The sequence below is a fragment of the Artemia franciscana genome, chromosome 12, assembly GCF_032884065.1.
Source record: "Artemia franciscana chromosome 12, ASM3288406v1, whole genome shotgun sequence".
In the NCBI taxonomy this organism is placed as follows: domain Eukaryota; kingdom Metazoa; phylum Arthropoda; class Branchiopoda; order Anostraca; family Artemiidae; genus Artemia; species Artemia franciscana.
Window position 1 is genome coordinate 34,585,764 of NC_088874.1, and position 22,505 is coordinate 34,608,268.

The 22,505-nt window shown below is 34.0% G+C and overlaps 1 protein-coding gene across 4 annotated transcripts in view; it reads left to right on the top strand.

Annotated features, from left to right (window-relative positions):
• The first annotated feature begins 4,736 nt into the window (after positions 1 to 4,736).
• Positions 4,737 to 22,505, top strand: part of LOC136034027 (probable leucine--tRNA ligase, mitochondrial) — a 63,378-nt gene continuing 45,609 nt past the window's right edge. For all 4 annotated transcript variants that reach the window (XM_065715084.1, XM_065715086.1, XM_065715087.1 and 1 more), the window contains exons 1-2: positions 4,737 to 4,838; positions 18,902 to 19,114. In XM_065715084.1, coding sequence (XP_065571156.1) covers positions 4,755 to 4,838; positions 18,902 to 19,114 — 297 coding nt within the window. In that variant the 5' untranslated portion in view covers positions 4,737 to 4,754. The remainder of the gene's footprint in view (positions 4,839 to 18,901; positions 19,115 to 22,505) is intronic.

Below are 22,505 nucleotides of genomic sequence, written 5' to 3' on the forward strand. Positions count from 1 at the left end.
TCAAAAATGGTTACATTTTTGTTTTTCAAGAAATGTTGGAAAAAAAAAATGGTAATATATTGACATATTAACAGATGATTCAGATATCTAAGAAAAAACTTACCTCTAAACTCAGAATTTTATCTTGAATCCAAATATGACATTCACTTCCATTGCAAATTCAATTTTAACCTATCTTTTCCAACCTTACCCAAATATACAGCCCATTATATATACTTTCCAACCACTTATTGCTTCTTGATTTTGTCACTGTTAGATTCAATTTAAAGACAGTTTTAGCAAAACTGATGCTAACACAGGTATATAAGCTGAATCTAAAAAAAGGTAAAAATGTATCTCTATGAGGGTCTATAAAGGGTTTGAAGTTGAATTTGTAATGGAAACAAGTGTCATATTTGGATTCAGAATGAACCTCTAGAGGTATCATAAGTTTGTTTCTTAGCTATCTGATTTCCAGGGCCACAATTTGCTACGGGACAGAGGGGAGGGGGGGGGGGGGGGGGTACTCCCCCCTCCACACCTCACTTTGACCCTCATCCCTCAGCTGAAATTAAGTCTCTACAAAAAAAAATTTATCAAAACCAAGATAGGCCTGCATAAGTTTACAAAAGATACCTGTTTTCAATGTAATTTGGAACTCAATTTGATACATGTCAAAAAACTTGTGGGCAGATCCTGGTGCATTCAACATGTCTATTCTTTTTACTTTATTTCTCTTCAACTTTTTTTAGTGTGCAAATGCACAAAACACAATTCAGATAGTAGAAGCAAAAAACTAAAAAAATTGCCTCAAGTATAGGGGCACAATTGGATTGTGTGATTGTGTAACCTAGGTCACTATAATATAATGTGTGATATAGGTCTCTATAAATGCTATCTGGAATTGCCCACTTCTACAGCTTCAATGGTCCATCAAAGATTTCTTTGTTGTTCACAGTGAAAGTGTTGTCAAAATTTTGCCATTTCAAAGTTAATCTATCATTTGTGGGTTTGACTATCCTTTGTCATGAAAGTCCAGAATTCTTGAAATATATATTTCCTACTTAAGATTATTACAAGGTGCAACACCAAGGAGTTCAACATGTTTCATTAGCATTTTGGGTGGGATAGTGTCTAAGAAAAAGTGATTTCAAGAATTTTAAGAAGTTTATTATCATTATATTTGACTTAGCAGAATTTACTTTCATATGTAAATTTTTAGCTTTATTCAAAACATAGGTAGGATTTTGATGGGGTCATTTTTGATAGTTCTATGACATACTTCAAGGATCAGCATATCATCTAAACATTAACACCTTAACCCATTTAAAAAAAAATTTTGTTTTGTTTATCATTTGTCTGGAAACTCCAGAATTCTTTAAAAATACATGTCCTATTGAAGATTATTTAAAATTTGTGACACCAAGGAGTTTAACATGTTTCATTACCATAGGGTATAAGGGTTGGATAGGGTCTAAGAAAATGGGAGTAGATTTCAAGAATTTTAAGAAGTATATTGTCATTATATTTAGATAGGTGGATAGATTTATTTCCATATAACAGTAAAATAATTGCACAAATCTATACAAAGGCTCCATGGCCTGTAATTCACTCAACTTAGTGGAATTCTCTTACATATGTAAATTCTTAGCTTTGCCTAAAATATGAGTAGGATTTTGATGGAGTCATTTTTGGTATTTCTATGAGATACTTCAAGGATCAACACATCATTTACATATTAACACCTTTAAGGGAATCTTACCAATTGCATTGATCAATACTGCATGTAAAAGTAGCCCTAAAAAGGTTCCTTGAGAAATTCTATGCTAATTAGGAGAGGTTCAGAGAGAATATTTTGTATTTTACAGCTTGGGACCTTTTTGAAAGAAAACATATATAAAATTTACTACAAGAGGGTCTACTTCAAACTTATTCAATAATAAATGAATTAGGGTGTTGTGATCAACCAAGTCAAATGCTTAAAAATATGAAAATATTATGAGCCCAAGTGGCAGTTCCTCAGATGATGAAAAATTCTAGCACATAGCATCAAATCATTAAAGCTACAATTTAAAAAAAAAAAACTTTTTTTAATGTGAAATACTATTACAAATAACAATCATCAAAATCATCAAAAAATACAAATAACAATCATCAAAATCTCTTGTTGTTGAGAAAGTACCCATAAATTTGACAACTATGATTTTATCAGTGACCCTTGAGTTTCAACACTAATTGTTTCTTATCATATTTGTTAAATATCATATAAATTAAATACACATACACTAAAAAACATTATCATGTAAAATACATTAAATATATTACATTAAAATACATATTAAATGTTCAGTGAAGTTTTGACCAAGTCACCAATAAACCAATTTGGCTACATTTTAGAGAAGATCAGATGTATCTTGATGCATTGGTGCTAATCCCAACTTTATTTTGCAAAGAAAAAGCAATGACAGTTTGGAGATAACATAATTAAAAATATTTGGGAGCTCATTTTGAGTCAAAACAGGAAACTGATTGAATTGAATATTCTTTTCTTATCTGGGTGCATAGGATATAGGCTTTGGCATTGTAAAAATATAACAATACCTTCAAAAGTTGGTGTTTCAAGTCATGACTAAGCAGATTTATCTTGTTTTGAAGGAAAATTTTGGCAGTACTACAATACTACTGTCAAATCTCTGGTGCTATTACCTTAATTCAAGCATCTATAGAAACAGGTCAGTTTTACTTAGTAGCCTATGTATTTTCCCTTATGGTATTATATGGCTTATTTTCTTTTTCACTGTCATTCTCACTTGATTTGAGAAAATTGGCTTCAACTTTGCCTTTGCCTCCCCAGGATTTTGATGAAATTATACTACTACTGATTCCTCTGTTAATGTAGCCTATTTACAGTGGTTATTGAGAGGAGAAAAAATTCTTACTTCATAATAAGCAACACAATTACAGTTAAAACATTGCACATGCAGCCCTGCTATAGCCTACTTTACCCCCAATTTATGCTCAAATATGTAGCAAAATTTAGATATTTCCAACGTACCCCACCACCTTTCACGCTTGTTTTACAAAATAAATAACCAATAAAATAGCTGAAAAATGAATTCTAATTCTAAACAAGAAGTTCGACTTACTGAGTTCAAGGATTCACAATAATCTCGTGATTCACGTTTTTGAATTTTAAAAATATCGTATTTTAAAAGATGAAACGGCATCTATTTGGACTAGTTGATTACGGAAAATATGATAATTCACCTTGTAGACTAGCCCACCTCTTAGTCATAGTTGTCATTCCTAGCAGAGATTAAATAAAAAAAGACAAATTTTTCCATCTAAAAATAAAGAGCAACAACGAAAAAGCAAATATTATTGCGTATACGAAAGGGGCTGCCCCCTCCTGAACATCTCACTCTTTTCGCTAAAGTCAGACTAACTCAACTTTTAGAGGTAATAAAAAGACTTTAGAGTAAAGAGCAAGGTGTTGAAGTGCGTTTATTTTAGTTCTGATGTTCCTCCTTAATTTCAGTTGAAAAATTTTTTTCTTATTATTATTATTTAATTTCTGATCGCTTTCAAAGAATGCCGGGAAACTCATTAGACACAAAATGATGTACACGATTTCTGAAGTCCGTGTGGCAAAACTAATCTATCAAGAAGTGATAAGTTAAATTGTTCTCACTATGCTAATAATGTAAATTCAATATTTGTTCTCGAATTTCCCAATTTTCTATGTGCCTATGGTTCTTTTTCTGTTTTTTTTTAAAGTCAAGGATTATAAATTTTTTTTATGTATTATATTTTTCATTATAAGCTGATTGTTTAATTACATCTTAAAATATTCAAACGTGACTTGGCTAATTTTCTAAAGCTAGCTTCATAACATAGTTCCTCAAGGTTAGAACAGCTAAATGAATTTTGAAGAAAAAGCCTTAACTTTCACTATTCTTAACCCCCAGACCCATAATGTCCCATGTAATTACCATGTGTCACTTTTGTTTTCACTATGTAACCATAAATTATATCCAAAAAATTCTTTATTTGGTTGTCATAAATTGACAACCAAATAAAGAAGTAAAAAAACACTCAATAAACATACAATTTTGGCTATATATTTCAACACAAAGGATAAAAAAAGTAAAGGATAAAGGGTAAGGTAAAGAATAAGCCCTTTCAAAATGCGGTAAAAACAAGTCTTTTTTTTACATATTATAAAGTAAGAACTGAAGAAAAATTTTTAAGTAGCTTATATTATAGAGTGGGAATGTGGACCACTATGATAGGCCCATTTTGCGCAAAAATTTTGAGAGCTCATTACAGTTTTTGGCACTCTTGGACTTAGCCAGTATGAAATCGTCATAAAAAATTTGCAATTTGCTAACTTTTACTTTGGTTTTCTTGTTAGAACCACACCATAATCATATCTGTCGATAAGAAAAATAAATTTTTATGAATCATGATTTTAGAGACCCAATTATGTTTCTTAAGTGGAAAACAAAATTGCGAAAAATTAATTTAAAAAGTTTGCAACAACTCTAATCTATTTCCAAATGTTCTCTACTAGAATTAAGACTTTTTTCTCATATTTCTGCTACAGAGAGGAAAATTACTGTTCCAAGCTTCTATGTTTTCTACTTTAAAAATTCTTATCTTAAATCGCGAATCTGATCTGGTCAATCACGAATTTTATGCAACAACTTTTATTTATCTTTTCAATAGCGCTATCTAATTTTATGAATTAGCAAATTATTCAAATCAAGTGTGAAATGTTGACTTTTTTGACAGTATTAAGAAAAAAGTCTTTCTATGTCAAGCAGCTTCGCTATGTATATGCACAGCAAGGACAATGGGTAAAAACACTATATTTTTGTGAAATTCATGGCTATTAATGCTGTGTTCCTGCTTTTGAGAAGGAAATGTTAAGAATTCTGAAATAGCCTACTTGTAGCCTAGGCTAGCCTATTATTCCATAAGACATACCAACAAACTTTAACCCACCCTTAATGGTCAAATATTGCTTGGGATATATGTACAAAAAGGTGCACGCATCTGGAAATGAACTGATACGCCTATTATAGCCAACATGGACATAGCTTAATAAAGGAATAGCCTAGGCTAGAGTAGTTTACTAGAGTTCACTTTGTCCCTGTGTCAGCTATAGAATCGTGTATATTTTTAACAAAATGTTATTGTACTCTTGCTTAATATTATTTTAATTGTAAAACCCTAGGCTAATTTATGGGTTTCTTTCTATCTTGGATGTAAATTTGCAGTTTATAGAATAGACCTAATTTAGCTTGGAGAAAAGTGAATATATCACTTGATGCCTATTTAAGGCTCTTTTGTAATGCAGTAATTTGATCTGGTGTAAATTAGCCTACATTTTGAACCCTGAAAGGGCTCATAAGTTTAAAAAATGTTTCTAAAAATATTGGCTAGGGAGAAAAATTGCCTTTTGTTGCAGACTCAGGAATGGTAATTAATTTTCCAATAATCTTAATAGTAAATTGTTATTTTTAAAACTATTTTTAGGGAATTTTCAAAAAAGAGCTAGAAACCCTTCAAAATGATGCCAATTTTGCTGTGATGTTGTTTTTTAGTGATATTATGCTTATGCTTGTGAAACTAGGATTCAGAAGACTGTATATATGACATATCTTTAGCCTATTTATCATATCTGAGTTTTGACAAATATCATTTCAGCTTTCAATCTCTTTTTCATTGGCATTAATTTCTTAAAACACAATTGGTATTATATCAGTCAAATTTTAAGCCTTATAAAGAATATTTCTTTAAATTTAAGAAATAGATTTTACAGATCTCTAAAACCCTACAAATTGGGATTGAGCAAAGGTTTAAGGCCCAAAACATTTTTCTTGTGACCCATTTTGTAAGGAAATGTATTTTGTAAGGTTTAAGGGTCATCAAAGCTTAGTTCACTCAAGAGGGAGAAAGACTAGAGGTAGATACTTTAAGACATCTTCCTGTGAGATCATTAAGGCTATGGACACATTCCTGAGAGTTTCAGTCATCTAGTTGAACAACTTTGTGAGATAAGAAAAAGCTAATAAACTTGAATTTTACCATTATTATTAATATTTATTAATACAACAAAAACATCAAATATTCCACCCCCTGCAGGGTTCTCTGGCCAAGAATTCAGGGGAAAGCTAAAAAGAGACAAAATCAAGAAAAAGAACTTAAAACAAAAAAAGGAAAAATAAATGACCATAAATGTAAACTAAAAGAAAACACTAAAACCAAGAAATTCTTACTTTTTGGTATGCAAGATGTTTCTATTAATCATATTATCATGTCTCCTCTCATTATTGGAGAAGGTAGTATAAGAACCCCTCCCCCCTTCAATTTTGTGTCCCTCTAGATTTAACAAATACTTTTTTTTTAGTTTTTACTTTGAAAACAGCATAGTTTTTACTTTGAAAACAGCATGCTTTTTTATATTTTCATTAGAGAAAAAAATGGCCCCCTCCCAAATGCTACATTTTCATGAATTAGCTCTACTGGCTTCTGCTTTACAAGTTTCATCTGATACCCCTGGTTCTTAAATTAGGACCAAAAAGAAGAAACAATGCTGGGAGAATGTTGACTTTAATTAGTTTGCAGTCTGTAATAGCATCATGTTTTGTCCTCCAGTATACAAGTGTAAAGAGTTTTACTTTTGCTAGTTGTGCAGCATAAGAGAGTTGCTGCTCACAAGGTACCATTTTAGGGGCACTACTACCAGCAACAGACTTCTTAGTGAATTTAGCTTACGGAATTTTAATTTATTATCTATAACAATACCAACATTATGTTCATTATTTACAGAGGAATTTAGGTGTTGTTGTTGTTTCAGGTTTTATGTGTTGTATCAATAGTTCATATGTGTTAGTTTTGCTTGGTTTTTCTGTGCCTTCTGTAATCACTTGCTTACTTGGGTGTTGCTTTAGTCAATATTCACTGAACTAGATCATTTATCACTTAACTTGCTATTGGTAGAGGGTTATTCACTTGCAGCAACTGCCTGAATTGAAAATCAGAAATCGAAATAATGCAACTTTTCTTTGTCATAGAACAATTAAAATAAATAGTACATTTTTTCAGTATAACCTGTCACCTACTTCCAGAAATAGAAAGTTAATCAGATAAAATCAGAATAATAAAATAAAATAGTAAATGGAATAACTCTAAAATAAAATAATATGGGAGGGGGCATCATGGCCTGCAAAATTAAAATAATATAGAACAATCTACCACTTATCTTGCTATTTATGAGGGGCTATTCACCAGCAACAACTGCCAGTATTTATAAACAGGAACCAAAATGGTGCAATTTACTTTTTCAAACAGCAATTGTAATGCTTATACAGCTCAATTATAATAAATAATACAAATAACTTGTAATTTGTTGCTTAAATCAAAATATAAACAAATAGGACAAATCTAAAAAAAAGGCCCAGGTCAGATTCAAGGAAAAATAATTGGGAGATAACTGGTCATTTGTCTGAGAAGGGGCTAACCTAGGTCTCTGTAGTCTAGTTATAGCACATTCTGGGGTAGGTAAAGACTCCTTTCCTTTACATTTGCTTTCTGCTTTGCAAATACTGCTGGTAACTGCTGACATTGTGGGAAGGCTTGAACCTTCTCTATTGAGGTTTTCAACTGAGTTATTCAGGCTACAGACTGCATTTCGAAAATGTATTGGTGCTAACTTAGAAAGCAGTTCACAAATAAATGTTATCACCTCACCTTAATCCATCTGATAGCTGTAAGTTCTTCCAGACCTGTAGTGCTCTTGGGTTGATGACTGCCAGGCAAATCTCTACTGCTTCTTCTCCTACTTCTTGTCAAGTTGGTTTTTGAAGGACTAGATTGAATCTTTCAGTTCATTCCAGTGGTTTATGACTCTTCTCAAAAAGAATGATTGGTGAGTTCTTAATTGGGAGCTTGACTATGGTAGCTTCTTGGAGTGTCCTCTCATATTATGCTGGCTGGAACTGAGATTGCTGCCAAAAATAGCTGACTTTTCATTCTGCAGCTTGTAAGTAAGCATCATATTGCTGCACAGGCATCTGTAAACTAAAGTGGGTAGTTTGAGGTACCTGAGGTGGTCCTCATATAAGGTTGATGTAAGACTTCTTACTAATTTTGTTGCTCATCTCTGTACATTTTTGATGAGCCTCACATCTTGTCAATAAGAAGGACCAGCAAGACACATGTCAAAATCAAGATGGGGTCTGACAAGAGCTTTATATAGTTTTATAAATATAGATCCCTGTCTGCTATTGATAGTCCATTTTAGTAATCCAAGACTAGAACTTGCACAGGAAACAATATGCTGAACATTGCTATGAAATTTAAACTTATCATCAATGATGAAACCAAGATCCCTTTCTTCTGCTCTGCTCTGTAATTGCTCTCTTACTTTTGTGGTAGGGTTATAGATTGTATAGTTAGCCATTGGGCTATTAGGTCCAAAGTGCAATACAGAGCATTTGCCTGTGTTGAATTGGAGAAGCCATTCTTGGGTCCAATCTTGTAGCTCATCTATGTCATTCTGGATGCTTTGGGGGTATGCAATACCAAACAGTTTTGCCTCATCAGTGAACAGGTGCATGCCATTGTTTGTATGGTTAAATATGTCATTGATGTAAATCAGAAAGAGATTTGGATCCAGTACAGTACCTGTGGTACTCTGTTCATTACTTTGGCCTTGTCAGAGTAAGTTGGTTGGCCATCTGTAGCAAATAAGCAAACTTTCTGCTTGCAATTTGTAAGAAATTTCATTAGCCAATCTACAACAGCCTGATTGATGCCAACAGTGAATATTTTGGAGTGCAGTCAACTGTGAGGAAACTTGTCAAATGCCTTGGCAAAGTCCAGCAACAGTGGGTCAACTGGATGTCCATGGTCAATTAGATCCTTGATTTCCTTGTATGATTCCAAAAGGTTTGTTTCAATTAATTTCCCTGACTGGAAGCCATGCTGCTTGGGTGACAAGAGCTTGTTGGTGGCCAAATACTTGAGGATTGAATCATTGACTGTGTGCTTGAGTATTTGGACAACGACTGAGGTCAGGCTAATAGGCCAATAATTTTCAGGCTTTGAACAGTTACCTTTCTATAAAAACGGTGTAATGTTGGCTATTTTCCAGTCTGCAGGCAGCTTGGTACAAGTAAGTGATTTCTGAAAAATTTTCCTAAGTGGTTCTGCTATGATTGCTGCAGTTTCTTTTAATAGCCTGGGATGTAGGTTATCTGGTCCTGGCGAATTGTTAGTATCTAACATCTGTAAACGTCTGAGGACCTCTGTGAGGGATAGAGTGGTGCTATCCATTGGAGTTTTTACAATGTATTCTGGTGAAGGAGGTAAAGGACCATTGGGTTCAGCAGTAAAAACAGAAACAAATTGTTGATTTAGTGAGTTTACAAGCTTTTTGATGTCAGTTATCTCTTTACCTTCCTCTGTAACCAGTTTCCTGATATCACGTCTATTATGGTCTTGGCTAGAAACATTGTGCCAGAATTTCTTTGGGTTTGTCTTACCTTTATCTGCAAGCTTAGATTCAAAGCTTGTATACAAATTGTGTGTCAAATTTTTAAGTTTGTTCCTGCTCTTTGAGAATTTTTCTTTGTTTTCTGGGGATGAATGTTTTTTGTAATTCTTCCATTTTCTTTTTTTTTCTGCTGATTTCCTTCTTAATATCATTCATCATTGTCAGTGGTGTCTGTGGTTTTGGAATGAGCTTGCACAAAATGTACTGTTCAGCTTTGCTTAGCAGTATTCCTTTGAAGCATTGACATTGTTGTTCTAAGGAACTGATTAGGACTTCATTCCAGGAGATGTTGTGGAGGTCTATTCTCAATAGATCTCATATATCTTTAATCTTTTAATCTTTGATAATAATCTTTTCATAGTCTATGAAGGTCCTTTTTATGTAGCTGTTAGTTACTTTGAGGAATGTTGTTTTTATTTGTATTGCTACATGGTCACTTTTCCTGACTTGTGGTATGTATTTAGTATGAAGAAGGGATTCTGGTCTCTTAAGAAATATTAGGTCTAGAAGGCTTGGAAGCTGCCCACTCATGAAACAGATTGGTTGGTCGACAATTTGGTGGAGGCAAACATCATGAATCATATCTACCATTGGATTCACAGTACCAGAGGTGACATAGGGGAATTGGTTTTACCAGATGATGCTCAGCAGGTCTGCAATCTTCTGAATGAGGTCAGTTAGCTTTGCATCTGTTCACTTGGGTGAAGGTGATGATGGGCTTCTTTACACACAGCCAATTCTAACAGTGGGAGGGTTTTTACTCTCTGGAACTGAATTATCAAAGAATATAGTTTTGGCATAAGGGCATCCACTGGAATGTGGATGTGTGTTTCCATGGTGTTTCCAAGTTTTCCATGGCAGCAATGACATGGATGACAGATTGGATATAGTTTGGTAGCCTTGTAGATTAACGTGTGAGTCTAGGAGCTGGTTTCTTGAGTTCTTAGGACAGACCTCAGTAAGGAGTATAACATCATAGCTATTTACATAAATCATAGATTTTAGCTGATTGATTTTCTTTGGAAGTTGGTCTACGTTTGCGATTAGAGCAGAAAAATCTTGAAGTACTTGCTTCCTTTTTCTGTCGGATACTTCCTTTTGGTAGTGGTAGATATTTTGGACCAGCTCATCTTCAATGGAGAAGAAACTGCTACAGGATTTATTATTGTCGGTTGGATTTGGGCTTTCATTTGAGAAGGAATTGAAGGACAAATTAGAAATTTCTTCAATACTCGTTAGTTTATTACTATTTACTTTACCACTATTTACACTATGTACAGGGCTAGCAGGTGGAACAACTAACAGTCTTTAGCCTGGTTAGAGTGCCCCCTACCTAGGCTGATCAAGTTTTTAGGGACAATCTTTCTATGGTTTAGGGTCAAGTTCAGCTCTCCTAGTTCAGTCAAGCAACTGAGTACAGCAGCTAAAGCTTTTCCTTTCTTCTGTTCTTCCCATGTTATATTACCTGAGTTAGGTCAGAGATTTGATTTGTAACACCTTCAAACATGGCCATGTACTTCATGTTGAGTTCTTTGACTGAAGGTTGATTAGGAGTCAGTGGGGGAACAAGTATGTGTGTACCATGGGGATGTGTTCTGTATGACTTCAAAGTCCTTTCTTCAAGACCTGATTAGTAGTCCTCATGGGGACATAATTGTTGAATGCGTAAGTAACAATAGTTTTCTTTTCCCTGAGTATTGGACACTCCTTGGAGTTAGCAGGATGCTTTCCATTGCAATTTGGGCACTCAAGTTCCTACTCTTCCTTTACTATCTTTGATTGGGAACATTCTTCAAGGTTGTGTCGTCCACCACATAGTAGACATCTTCTCATCATTATTTAAAGTTTAAAGAGCTGTTTTAAACTTTTTTACATTTTGTAGGTCCTGTTCTTGAATTTCTCTTATTTCTTCTCTTTTGATTGAAGTCTTTGGGTACTAGTCTATACAGTTCATTTCTGCTTCTACAGAATGTGGAGATAGAGCTGACCATATCACTGTTGTATTTTTTTTTATTATTAGGGACATGTTTCTTCTGTTGTTGTTATTAGTATTAGCCAAAAAGGACCTCAAGAGGAACAAGCAAATGCCAAATCATCAACACTATTGGATGGGGGTCTAGTGTTGCTATTGACTCATTTCAATCTTTTAATGTTAGTAGGAATAGACAGCTGCTGTTATATTGTATCTTGAGGCCTTACCTTAGACTTTAGTCCCTCCAGAGCTATTGATCATGCAGAGAACATCAATAAAGTATGTTTGCTTGTCCTGGATTAGTGTTGCAGCAGTGAAATCTTTTCATTCGTATATTAACCAGGTATCTGCTGTCCTTTGATCTTAATTGTTGCTTTGCTGTAAAGTTTTTCTGGATGACTTTGTCTTCCTTGGTAATCTGGTATTGTTAGGCACAGAACACTGTGCCTTATTAGTATATGGTGTAGGATATCTGCAATATTTGGCAGAATTTTTAGAGGGGGGGGTGAGCCTGAGTGAATTCTAGATAATTCGGAGTATTTTGCTGATGATAGCATAGGGACTAAGGCCAATTACAGTACTTCTTATTCTGTGATACACAAACATTTCTATCCACTTAAAGGGGAATATTGGAATTGTGTTGTGTGGTACCTATAATGTTTTCCTGTTGATGAGTGTCATTGAAGGGGGAAATTTGTGCTGATGTAGGAAAGCAGAGATGTATTCTTGGTGGCTGTTTAAACCTGAAATCACACTTGCTAGCAATACAAAAAATCCCTTTTTGTCAACTCTAGTGTTTTTTTTTTTATTCCAAGATAGCTAGGGATGAATTAAAATATAAAAAGTTGTGGTGAACCCAAAGCTTTGTGGGTTAAAGAAAGTTATTTCGCCATCATATACCCTTACTTCAAGTTAGGAATGCCTATGGTATCTCCACAGCACAAAGTATATGGTAGGGTCCTAGAGGTTGTCCAGAGAAGGGCAACAAAACTTACCTCCAGCATGCGTCATACTCTGTATGAACAGCACCTACATATTGACAAAGGAGGAACAACGTAATTACAGCTCAAAAGCTGCTGAGCTAATGGAAAGTGAAGTATTTATTATTCCTTCTCTCTCTAGCTGTAGTAGAGACCACAGCAAAAAAAGAACCAGCTACGCTGGTCCCAAAGAAAGAAGTTGCAAATTTGTTTTTTCTATTAGAATTATGCCACTGTGGAATGATTTGAGAAACCAATTAATCCAAGCAACCACTCAAGACTCATTCAAAGCTGAGGCCAACGAAAATTTGGCCAACATTGACTTGAAACTGAATTGGGGCTCAACCATCAGCTAAAATTGACACAACAACACCAGTGAGAAATCTACTGGTAATCGCCACCTTGTCTTGCTGGCATTGCAATTTGAGATAATTAGGTCTACTCTAACAAATTCTATTCATGGTTGTTTAATACAGTCTATTGATCCTAATAGAGTCTAGTGGTTCCAAAGTTGAATGGCTCCAAACCATCTAACAAAAATTTCCAATCCTGGGACCCACCTCTTTAGCTGTCTTGGTGAAAACAGGTAGTAAATATTGTGCTCTAGAACTAGATGAATCTACCAACATGGAAGGCTTATCTCCACTGCTTGTTTTAGTGAATTATATATGGCAGAATGACATGCATAAAGATATCTTGTTCTGCAAGCCAATAAGTCATGGAACTGCTTAAGTAATTTTTGATGCATTGATTCCTATGTGTTAGAAACAGTTTTACAGTGGAAAAACTGTGTCATTATTTGCACTAAGAGTGCGTGGGCTATGTGTGGGAAAATAACAGTGTGGTTACAAGAGCTCTTGAAGTGAGTCTGTGTGGTTTGCGAACACGCTGTAGCCTTTATAGAGAAGCACTGGTTTCCAAAGCATTGCTCAATGATTTCAAAACAGTATTTGATACAGCTCTGAAAATGTAAATTATATTAAAACAGAAACCTTACTAGTAAGCCTATTTCGAAAACTGTGCAAAGAAATGGGTAGCCACAACACATATCTTCTTCCACGTACAAAAGTGTGCTGGTTATCCAGGGGGAAAGTACTGACACAATTAGTGGAATTGGATAGTGAAGTTATAATTCCCTTGGAAAGAAAAATTGAATATATTACACAACTACAGGATGACGAATTCTTTCTCAAGCTCACTTATTTTGTAGATATTTTTCCAAAATCAACCAAAATCAATTTTAGCCAATTTTAATCAATGTTAACCAAAATCAATTTGCATTTGCACGGTTCAAACAGATCAGAAATGTTTGCAGTTCATGATAAAATTTGAGCATTCATGAAAGAGCTTTTGCTGTAAAAAAGTTACATTGATAATGGTAAGTATGATTGCTTTGAAACGCTTGAAACCTTTATTGTTGAAAACCAAGAGCAGCCTGAGATAAATGCTCAGTCTGAAATTTCCAGTCATTTATCATTGTTCAAAAGTAATTTTGATGATTCTTATTTGGGGAGAGATGAAAAGTTTCATTTGTGGAGTTGAATTTTTAGCTTATATCAAGACCATTTACAAACTAGTATGTCAACAAATGCAAGTGAAGAACTCGTTAATTTATCAGAAGATAAATCACTGAATAATAGTTTTAATCATAAACAGTTATCGAAATTCTGGCTTTCAGTTGCTTATAACTATCCTTGCTTGTTTGATGAAGCTATCAAAGTCCTCCTCCTCTTTACTAGCTCATAACTGGGTTTTCGGATAAGGTTTACATTAAAACTGAGAATAGAAATAAACAGGATATATCATACTCACTACTGTTAAAAGTAACTAAAGTTGGAAGTTGATGCTGAAACTGTAACTAAGAAAACCTGGAAACAAATATATCCTTTGTAAAAAAATAAAATAAAAAAAAATATAAAAAAACTTGCAGGCGTAGCTATATAAGTAGGCTAATAAAAAATTATTAATTCGTGTTTCCTATTTTAAAAGTCTTTCATTCATATTGGTAACAATACAAAAAATCATTTTTATATATCAATCAGAACAAATAAGTTCCACTTCTTGCCATTAGGAAATCTGAGCATTAACAATATTAATGCTCGTGGCCGCAAATGGCCCGAAGTAAAGTTTGTTTGGGCTTACAACCCCAACACACATACAAATAAAAACAATACGAAAAAGAAGAAGAAAATAAAAAAGAAAAGAAAAGGTAAAGAAAAAAGAAAAGAAAAGAAGAAGAAAAAAAATTCCATGACCCTGCATTTCAATCGATACGGAATTACATTTCAAAAAAAGACAAAACAAAAAGAAACTAAAACCACTTGACCAGTATCGCCCAAAACAAAACCAACATCTTGGCTCCATTTGAGGTCCACTCAACCATCAAAACCATAGATGTTAAGGCAAAATAGCTTTAATTCCCGCCAAAATCGAAGAAAATTATGCATGTTTCTCAAAGTTGTAGGTAAACAATTCCACGCATGGGGTCCTAGATGCCGAATAGAAAATTGAGATCTACGGGTAATAGCAAGTGGACGACGAATTATATCGGACTGTCTTGTAGAATGTGTATGAATATCACTTCCTAACTCAAACATACTTTTAAAACATATTGGTAAACAATTTTGAAAATATTTATATATAAAGAGGCTTCGATAAAAAGTAATAAGTCCTGCTAAAGGCAAGATTTTGCAATCTATATACCTCTTTTGTACCGAGTCTTTAAAACCTACATCACATAACACTCAAAGCGCTTTATCCTGTAAAACTCGAATATGATAGAGATGAGAAGGAAATGTACTACCCCAAACATTACAACAATATAGCAGATAAGGATGAATTAAGGAATAATACAGTGTTCTTAAAATATCTCTTGGGAAAATATACTTCAACTTTCTTAAAATGCCAACATTCCTAGCGAGTTTAAGACTAATATAATCTATATGTTCTCTAAAACTGACACATTCATCAATCAAAACTCCTAGATATTTTGTACAATTTATTCTTAAAACACTAATATCAGCCATATTAAGTCTGTCTATCCAAGGGTAATAATTTGAGCACCTACCATACAAAATACGCAAGATTTACTATAATTCAAATTTAACTTATTATGCTTCATCCACTTTTGTACAAACTCCAGACAAGAACTAATACGACTCAAAAACTGATTTCCTGTTTGTGCAGCCACAGTTATATGAGTGTAATCCGCAAACCTGGGAACAATTACTTTTTCTCCATCACATCCAATGTCAAGATCATACGAAATCATATTAAAAGCTCTACATAAATCATTTATAAAAATTAATAATAACAGGTGACCAAGAACAGATCCTTGAGGTACTCCAAATTTAACACTACTGACTGAAGAAACATTATCTCCTAGTTGTACATACTGAGTTCATTCTTTTAAAAACGAGGACAGTAATTCAAGAAATGGTCCTCTAAAACCGTAATTTTCTAATTTCGCAATGAGTATAAAATGGTCAACGCAGTCAAAAGCTGTTACAATATCAAGAAAGACTTTCATAACATTATCCAACGCATCATTCACAAAAGTTGTCAAAAATAAAACAGCATGCTCAGTAGATAAACTCCTCCAAAAACCAAATTGATTTGGATTAAAAAATGACTTACTCTCCAAAAATTCAACCATTCTTTAACTATTAATTTCTCAAACAATCTGGATACTACTGGTAGTAAAGAAATGGGCCTATAATTTCCTAGTACATTTTTATCTCCACCTTTATAGACAGGAATAACTTTTGCAATTTCAAAACAACTTGGAAACACTCGAGCCCTTAAACATTCATTAAATAAATACACTAAATGACCGGAAATAACAGGGTAAATATACTTTAAAGTTTTAACTGTTACAAAATCAGAGCCTGAAGTTCCATTTTTTTATTTTTTCAATGTTTCAGAAAGCTCAGAAGCATTGATTGGCTTCAAATATGCTGAAACATCACTTGTATTCGATAAATATTTCTTAAAACTACCTTCATGCTCAGAAATAGCTATACTTTGGACCAAATCCTTCCCCGCATTAGCGAAATGACGGCACATTCTATCAGCAATTTTACTATAAATCTTGAAGACAGGGAATGGAAACTCGTATAGATTAGTCGATACTTGTTGGTTATTGGAAACCCATTCAAGAATTGCACTTAGGTTACATGTTAGGAAACCGGTTTAATAGCTACAAAAACGATTGATGGATGATAGAATGCATTGGACTTGGACAGAATGCATTAGACTTATACAATTTGGACTATATATTTGCACATTAGGGGGTTGGGGTTAGGTTATGTTGGGTTGGGTTTCCACAATTTTGTTTCTAAAGTATTATTCAATCATCATGTTTTGTTATTATTCATTATGAGTAATCTAACTTCACTTTTTGGGTGTGTTTCCAATAACCGACAAGTACCAATCGGTCTTTCGATTGGTATTTTGGCTCACAACTACAATTTTTTGAGATTTCAAACCTGTCATCTTATGATCTCAAACTCCAACATTTTTACATTAGACTTTGATTCTGCTTGTTATGCTTATACATGAAGCATTAAGTGCTTCTGGAACAAGTCTTGAATAAAAACCAAGTAATATAATCTTCTTTTATACTTCTTTCATGGCTAAGTAGGCATGATGAACTCTTTAACAGTAGTGACTGAGATTTTTCGTGGGCTATATTCTCAGTTTCTCTTATAGGTTTGCACAGATTATGGCTGTTTTTTCTTCCTTTGACCAAACTGGTTACAATATGCTTCCTACTTTGTTGCCAGTGTTACTTTTGAATTATGCAATAGGGCATGTTTATTTTTTATCTAGACATGGATTTGTTTTCGCCAATTGCACTGTGCCTAATAGGCAATTGGTTATTAAGGCCTGTTGCAGCACTTATTTCTTGTAGTTTAAGGACTTTAGGCTTCTATACCTAGTTGCTATTCCTACTAGTCATAAATTTACACCAAAGAAGAATAATTAAATTTAAAAAAAAGAGGGTAAACTTATTTAAGTCTTAGCTTTATACAGAGTCAATTAGATAGGATGAATATAGAATGTTGTGCATGATGTTGTATATGTTTATTGCTACCAGGACCTCAAATTCAGGATGTAAGAACATGTTTCTCTTAAGCTAAGGTTTTTGAATGCCTCTTAAAAGTTATCAGTTAACCTTGTTTTTCTAAATATTATTCCCTCTTTTAAAAGAGACACTTAGACCTGAACCAAAACTAGCTATATAGCATGCACGAAGGAGACGTGCCATCTAACTTCAGGTAAATTACCAACTAATCTAGTTATAATTACCAACCATTCTTTTCCTCTTTTTCTTCAATTACTATCCCCTATTCCAGGAAGACTAAGTTACAGCTTTTATAAATCTGGATGTGGGGTGAGCTTAGAAGTGTATACAACAAGTTTTAAGAGCAAATCATAAGCTAGTCTTTCTCTCTTTTCGAAAAATATTGCCTCTTCTTCCGGAAAGACAAGCATACAGCCAAACTCTAAAGCAACAAATAAAACTAGCAGGGAAGGGAAAATACCACCTGACAACAGGATGAAGCATTAATTAATGTGAAAACAAATGTACTAACCAATGTTTTTCTCACATTCTAAAATATTATAATCTCTTGCATCTCTTGGATGTCAGGGACAGAGTATAGAGAGAGCACAAAAGGAGAAATACCGTCAAATTTCAGGGGAAATTATCAGTTAGTCTTTTTTTTTCTAAAATGTTGTCCCCTCTTCCAGCATGACAGACAAACTGCAAAGTTATAACTACAAATAAAGCAACCAAGGAAGAAAAAATAACATATAATCTTAAGGTAAATCACTAACTAATCCAGTAACAATGTTAACAGATATTCTTTTTCTCATCTAAAACAATATAATCCCTCTTCTTAATTAAAACTATATATAGGTAGAGCATAAAAAGAAAAATGACATGTAATATGGGGAGAATTATCTGCTAATCATTTTCTGTTTTTCTAAAATAATATCTCTTCTCCCACAAAGCCAAACGAATAGCCGAACTAGACCAACAAATAAACCAACCTTAGAAGAGTAAATACCATGTAGCTTCAGGGAAAATTTACCAAATAATCTTCCCCATTAGAAAAAAATATTATTCTGCCTTCCAGGAAGACAAGTTCCTGAACTAAAATTTTAATAGAGGAAGCTTGGAAGCAGAACAGCTATTCCATGGAAACATATCAGCAAATTTTTTCCTTTTATTCTAAAATATTGTCTCCATTCGCCAAAAGATAAACCAACAATCTAACTAAAACCACAAATAAACATGGGAAGGTAAATTGCTAATGAAGAATTAGAATAGAAAAAAATTTCAGGAAAAATTACTAATTAAAAATTTCAGTTAAAACAAAAATATTATGTTTTTTTTAGGAAGACAAACTAACAGCTGAACTAAAACTACAAATAGAGGAAGCTTGGAAGGATAAATGCCATCAAACTTCAGGGAAAATTAATAGTAAAGAGAAGAAGATGTATGTATTGTCAATGTTTCCATATCCTTCTGGTAAACTTCACCTAGGACACGTTCGTGTTTACACAATCAGTGATGTAATGGCAAGATTCTATAGGATGCAAGGTAAACAGGCAAGTGGTAGTCACTAAATATTGCAATTTTTAATTAAAGAAAATGTAAAATTTCAATTAATAAACGCCATTAAAAACTCAATTCGGAATTAAAGAAATGTCAAAATTTCAATTATAATTGTCAAAATTTTCCAGATATTGTCATTGACATCATTGTTTCCATGTCCCTCTTGTTAGCTGTTAGCTTATTACCTGGGACACATTTTTGTTTACATAATCAGTGATAAGGTGGCAGGATTCTATGGGATGCAAGGTAAACAGGTAAGTGGTACTCATTAAATATTAAAAAGTTTTTACCCATTAAAGAAACTGATACTTTTGAATAAATGAATGAATCGTTTTAAAATAGGAAACAACTAACAAGATAATAGAAGAAAAATTAGCTCATATTTTGAAAAGGGCTAATATCCTTTCTTTATGTTGAGTGCTAATAAAAAAAAACAGCAAGAGGAAAACAACAATCAAATTAAAGCCTGCCAGAGAACGAAAAAGTTATTTAACCATTCTGGAAAGAATTTTTTTTTATTTTTTTTTTTTAATACATTTAGTTTTGACAATCTTGGTTGTGTGTGCAAGCTTTCACTTCTCAATTGAATAGGAGGGTTTTTTTTCTATAAATGTAATTGAAGCAGAAATTTATAGATTCTGTACTGTAGAGCAAATCCAAGCTTTTTTATGAGCTCATTCTCCCTGTTTTGGGTTCCTCAGAACCCTGTGCACCTCATCCCCAGAATTTCATGCTTACAATCACGATCATCAGAAATAGTCACGAGGATAAAAGTCATGGGGAACGAGGGTCACCAGATACATTTATCGTGCTGAAGCCTTCCGAATGGTGAAACACCAGTGTGCTGGTTGTCCCAGCTAATGGCTGAGCAGTGCTATAAAAAAAAAATTCGCATTGAGTTGAAAAAATTAAGGTTTTGTTGCTACTAGTGTCTTAACTGGGCACTCCACAGCGGCATTGGGTAAGGGCATAGACTGGAAGTGCTGAATAATATTAGTAACATTCTGCAAAATAAATGCTCAATATTATTGATTTATGGAAATAGTTTTCTGCCAAAAGTTGCGGACATTCATTATCTAGATTGTTTAAAAAAAAAAGTATATTGTGTCCTTTCAAGATAATCTTTTGAGAGGCCCATAATTAAATCTTACTCCTCCTGTGGGATTTTCTGATATTTGACTGAACAATTCTGAGCGTGAGCAGCTCGAATTCTAAGCACATTTTGCATCTTTCAAGATGACCTTCTGAGGTTCTGATGATTTTTTTGTATATCTTCTTGATTATCTTAATTATCTGCTTAATTGAGAGATTGGGAAACTCATTTTCAATCTCAATTTTTATGAAGCCCTATTATTAAGCTTTGTATCTACAGTAAAAGTTTTTAGAAAAAATGACTGCAAACAGCGTGCTGTTTTAGGAGTTTCAGTAACTTTTGCACCATACCCCCTTCCATTTTTTTCTTATTTTCTTTTTTTGTACTAACTGATTTCAGCAGAATTAGTGCTTGATTAATATCTAAACTTACTTTATAGGAATTGGCATCTTCAAGATATTATATTCTTGCGTTCTGTTCTACCTCTATGATGACATGTGTAAATCCAATAAATACCAAGGAAGCGAAATATAAGGAGGATTTAAAAAAATAGAGTTAAATAGTGTTTCATCTATTAAAACTTATTTTTATATTATAGAAAGAAAAAAGAGGCCCGAAAAAAGCAAATTGAATTGAAAAAAGGGAATAGTTGTGGGAAAAGTCAAAGTCTTGGCCAATTGTAGAAAAAAGCCAAGAAAGATTGTCCAATTAAGTGGGCAACCCAGTAAGGGTTAATTTTACCCCTTTGATTGCCGTTGTTACTGTCTTCCATTTATGCTACACCTCTCTATTCATGCATGTCCCTCCACAATGCCGAACTAGAATAAACCTGTTGGAGGTTATCACTGGGGAACACACGCAGGTTGACTACGGGTTGACTACTGGAAAATTTACCTCTTATGCATCCCACTCCACAATGCTGAACTAGAGTCAACCTCTCATGCTAATTCAAGCTGGGGTCAATCTGTTGGGGTTCTATCAGGATAATTCACGGTGGGGGAAGCAATATGTTGACAAATTCAGCAGTATATTTACAACTGATTACCGCCAAAGAAATGAATATGAATGGAAATAAGAGTTCAATTCAAAGCCTACAAGGGCCTCCTACAATCTGCCTCGACTCCTATGCAAGTGAACTTGCAATTATAAACCAATGGATTTGGGCCAGAAATAAAATTCAACTGTCTGTACTTGACAACAAAAAGTGCACTTTAATTAATTAAAATTTAAAATTTGCATTCGGAATCCTTGCTGAGTGTACAGCCTTATCACATATGATGGATGAAGGGAAAGATGCACTGTAGTTATAAATTTCTGATGTAAAATCAAAAGTCATATCTGACGTCTCTAACTGTTTTCAGTGGAGTATATCTTTGGACATTTTTGACTTATATTTTTCCCATAACTCTGTAGGAGCTGATGGAGAGCAAGTTGTTAAAATGATGCCAAACAATGCACGAATTTGACTTGGGGTTGACGTTTCGCACGCGTCATTGATGCAGTTATCCCAGTGTTGGTCATTCTCCAATAAATTCAGAGCTTGGCATGCACTACGGTAAGTGTCATGTATAGTACCGTTTACAGTTCTTAAATACTCAAAGGATGTCGGACCGGGTACATTCACCAAAAGCAGGCGTAGAAAGAAGCATTCATGTTGATTGGGGTGAACGGTGTAGAGTCTTCCTATCGTGGTATCTTTGAAGATGGTAGGTTGGCCGTCGACTGACTTACCCTGTTTTCGACGTTCAAATACTTGATTTTTAGTATTCCACGTGTAATACGAAGGCACTTCAGTATACAGCAGTTTTTTTGCAAAAGAATCATTTTTGCAAAGCGAAAAAAAAGCTGTTAATTTTGTATCCGGTGGATTCAGGGCTCTTTGTTGCACGTTGGTTTCCGAGAAATAAACACGTTGACCATTCTGTAAATGTACCGCTAAGTGAACAACAGCTGTACTACGTTCATGTATCGGAAATGAAAGAATTCGCCAAACAGCTTCATTACCGCTTATGTATCTTCCAGCCTGATATTGTACGATTTCGTCGAAATCTTTGATTTCGGGCTGCAAGACAAAAACTGCCATGTCACTCACTGTCTTTGTTGACGTATTTACTTATGTATTTGATTGCCTTTACGGAGTTGCAGTATTCAACGTTTATGTGTGCATTAAATGTTTTTGATAATAATGGGGAATATGGAACAACCCACTGGATATCTACTTCGATGGTGGTACCGTTACGCTTCTTTATTATTGCTGTTTTACCGCCATCTTCAGTTGATCTTCTTCTATA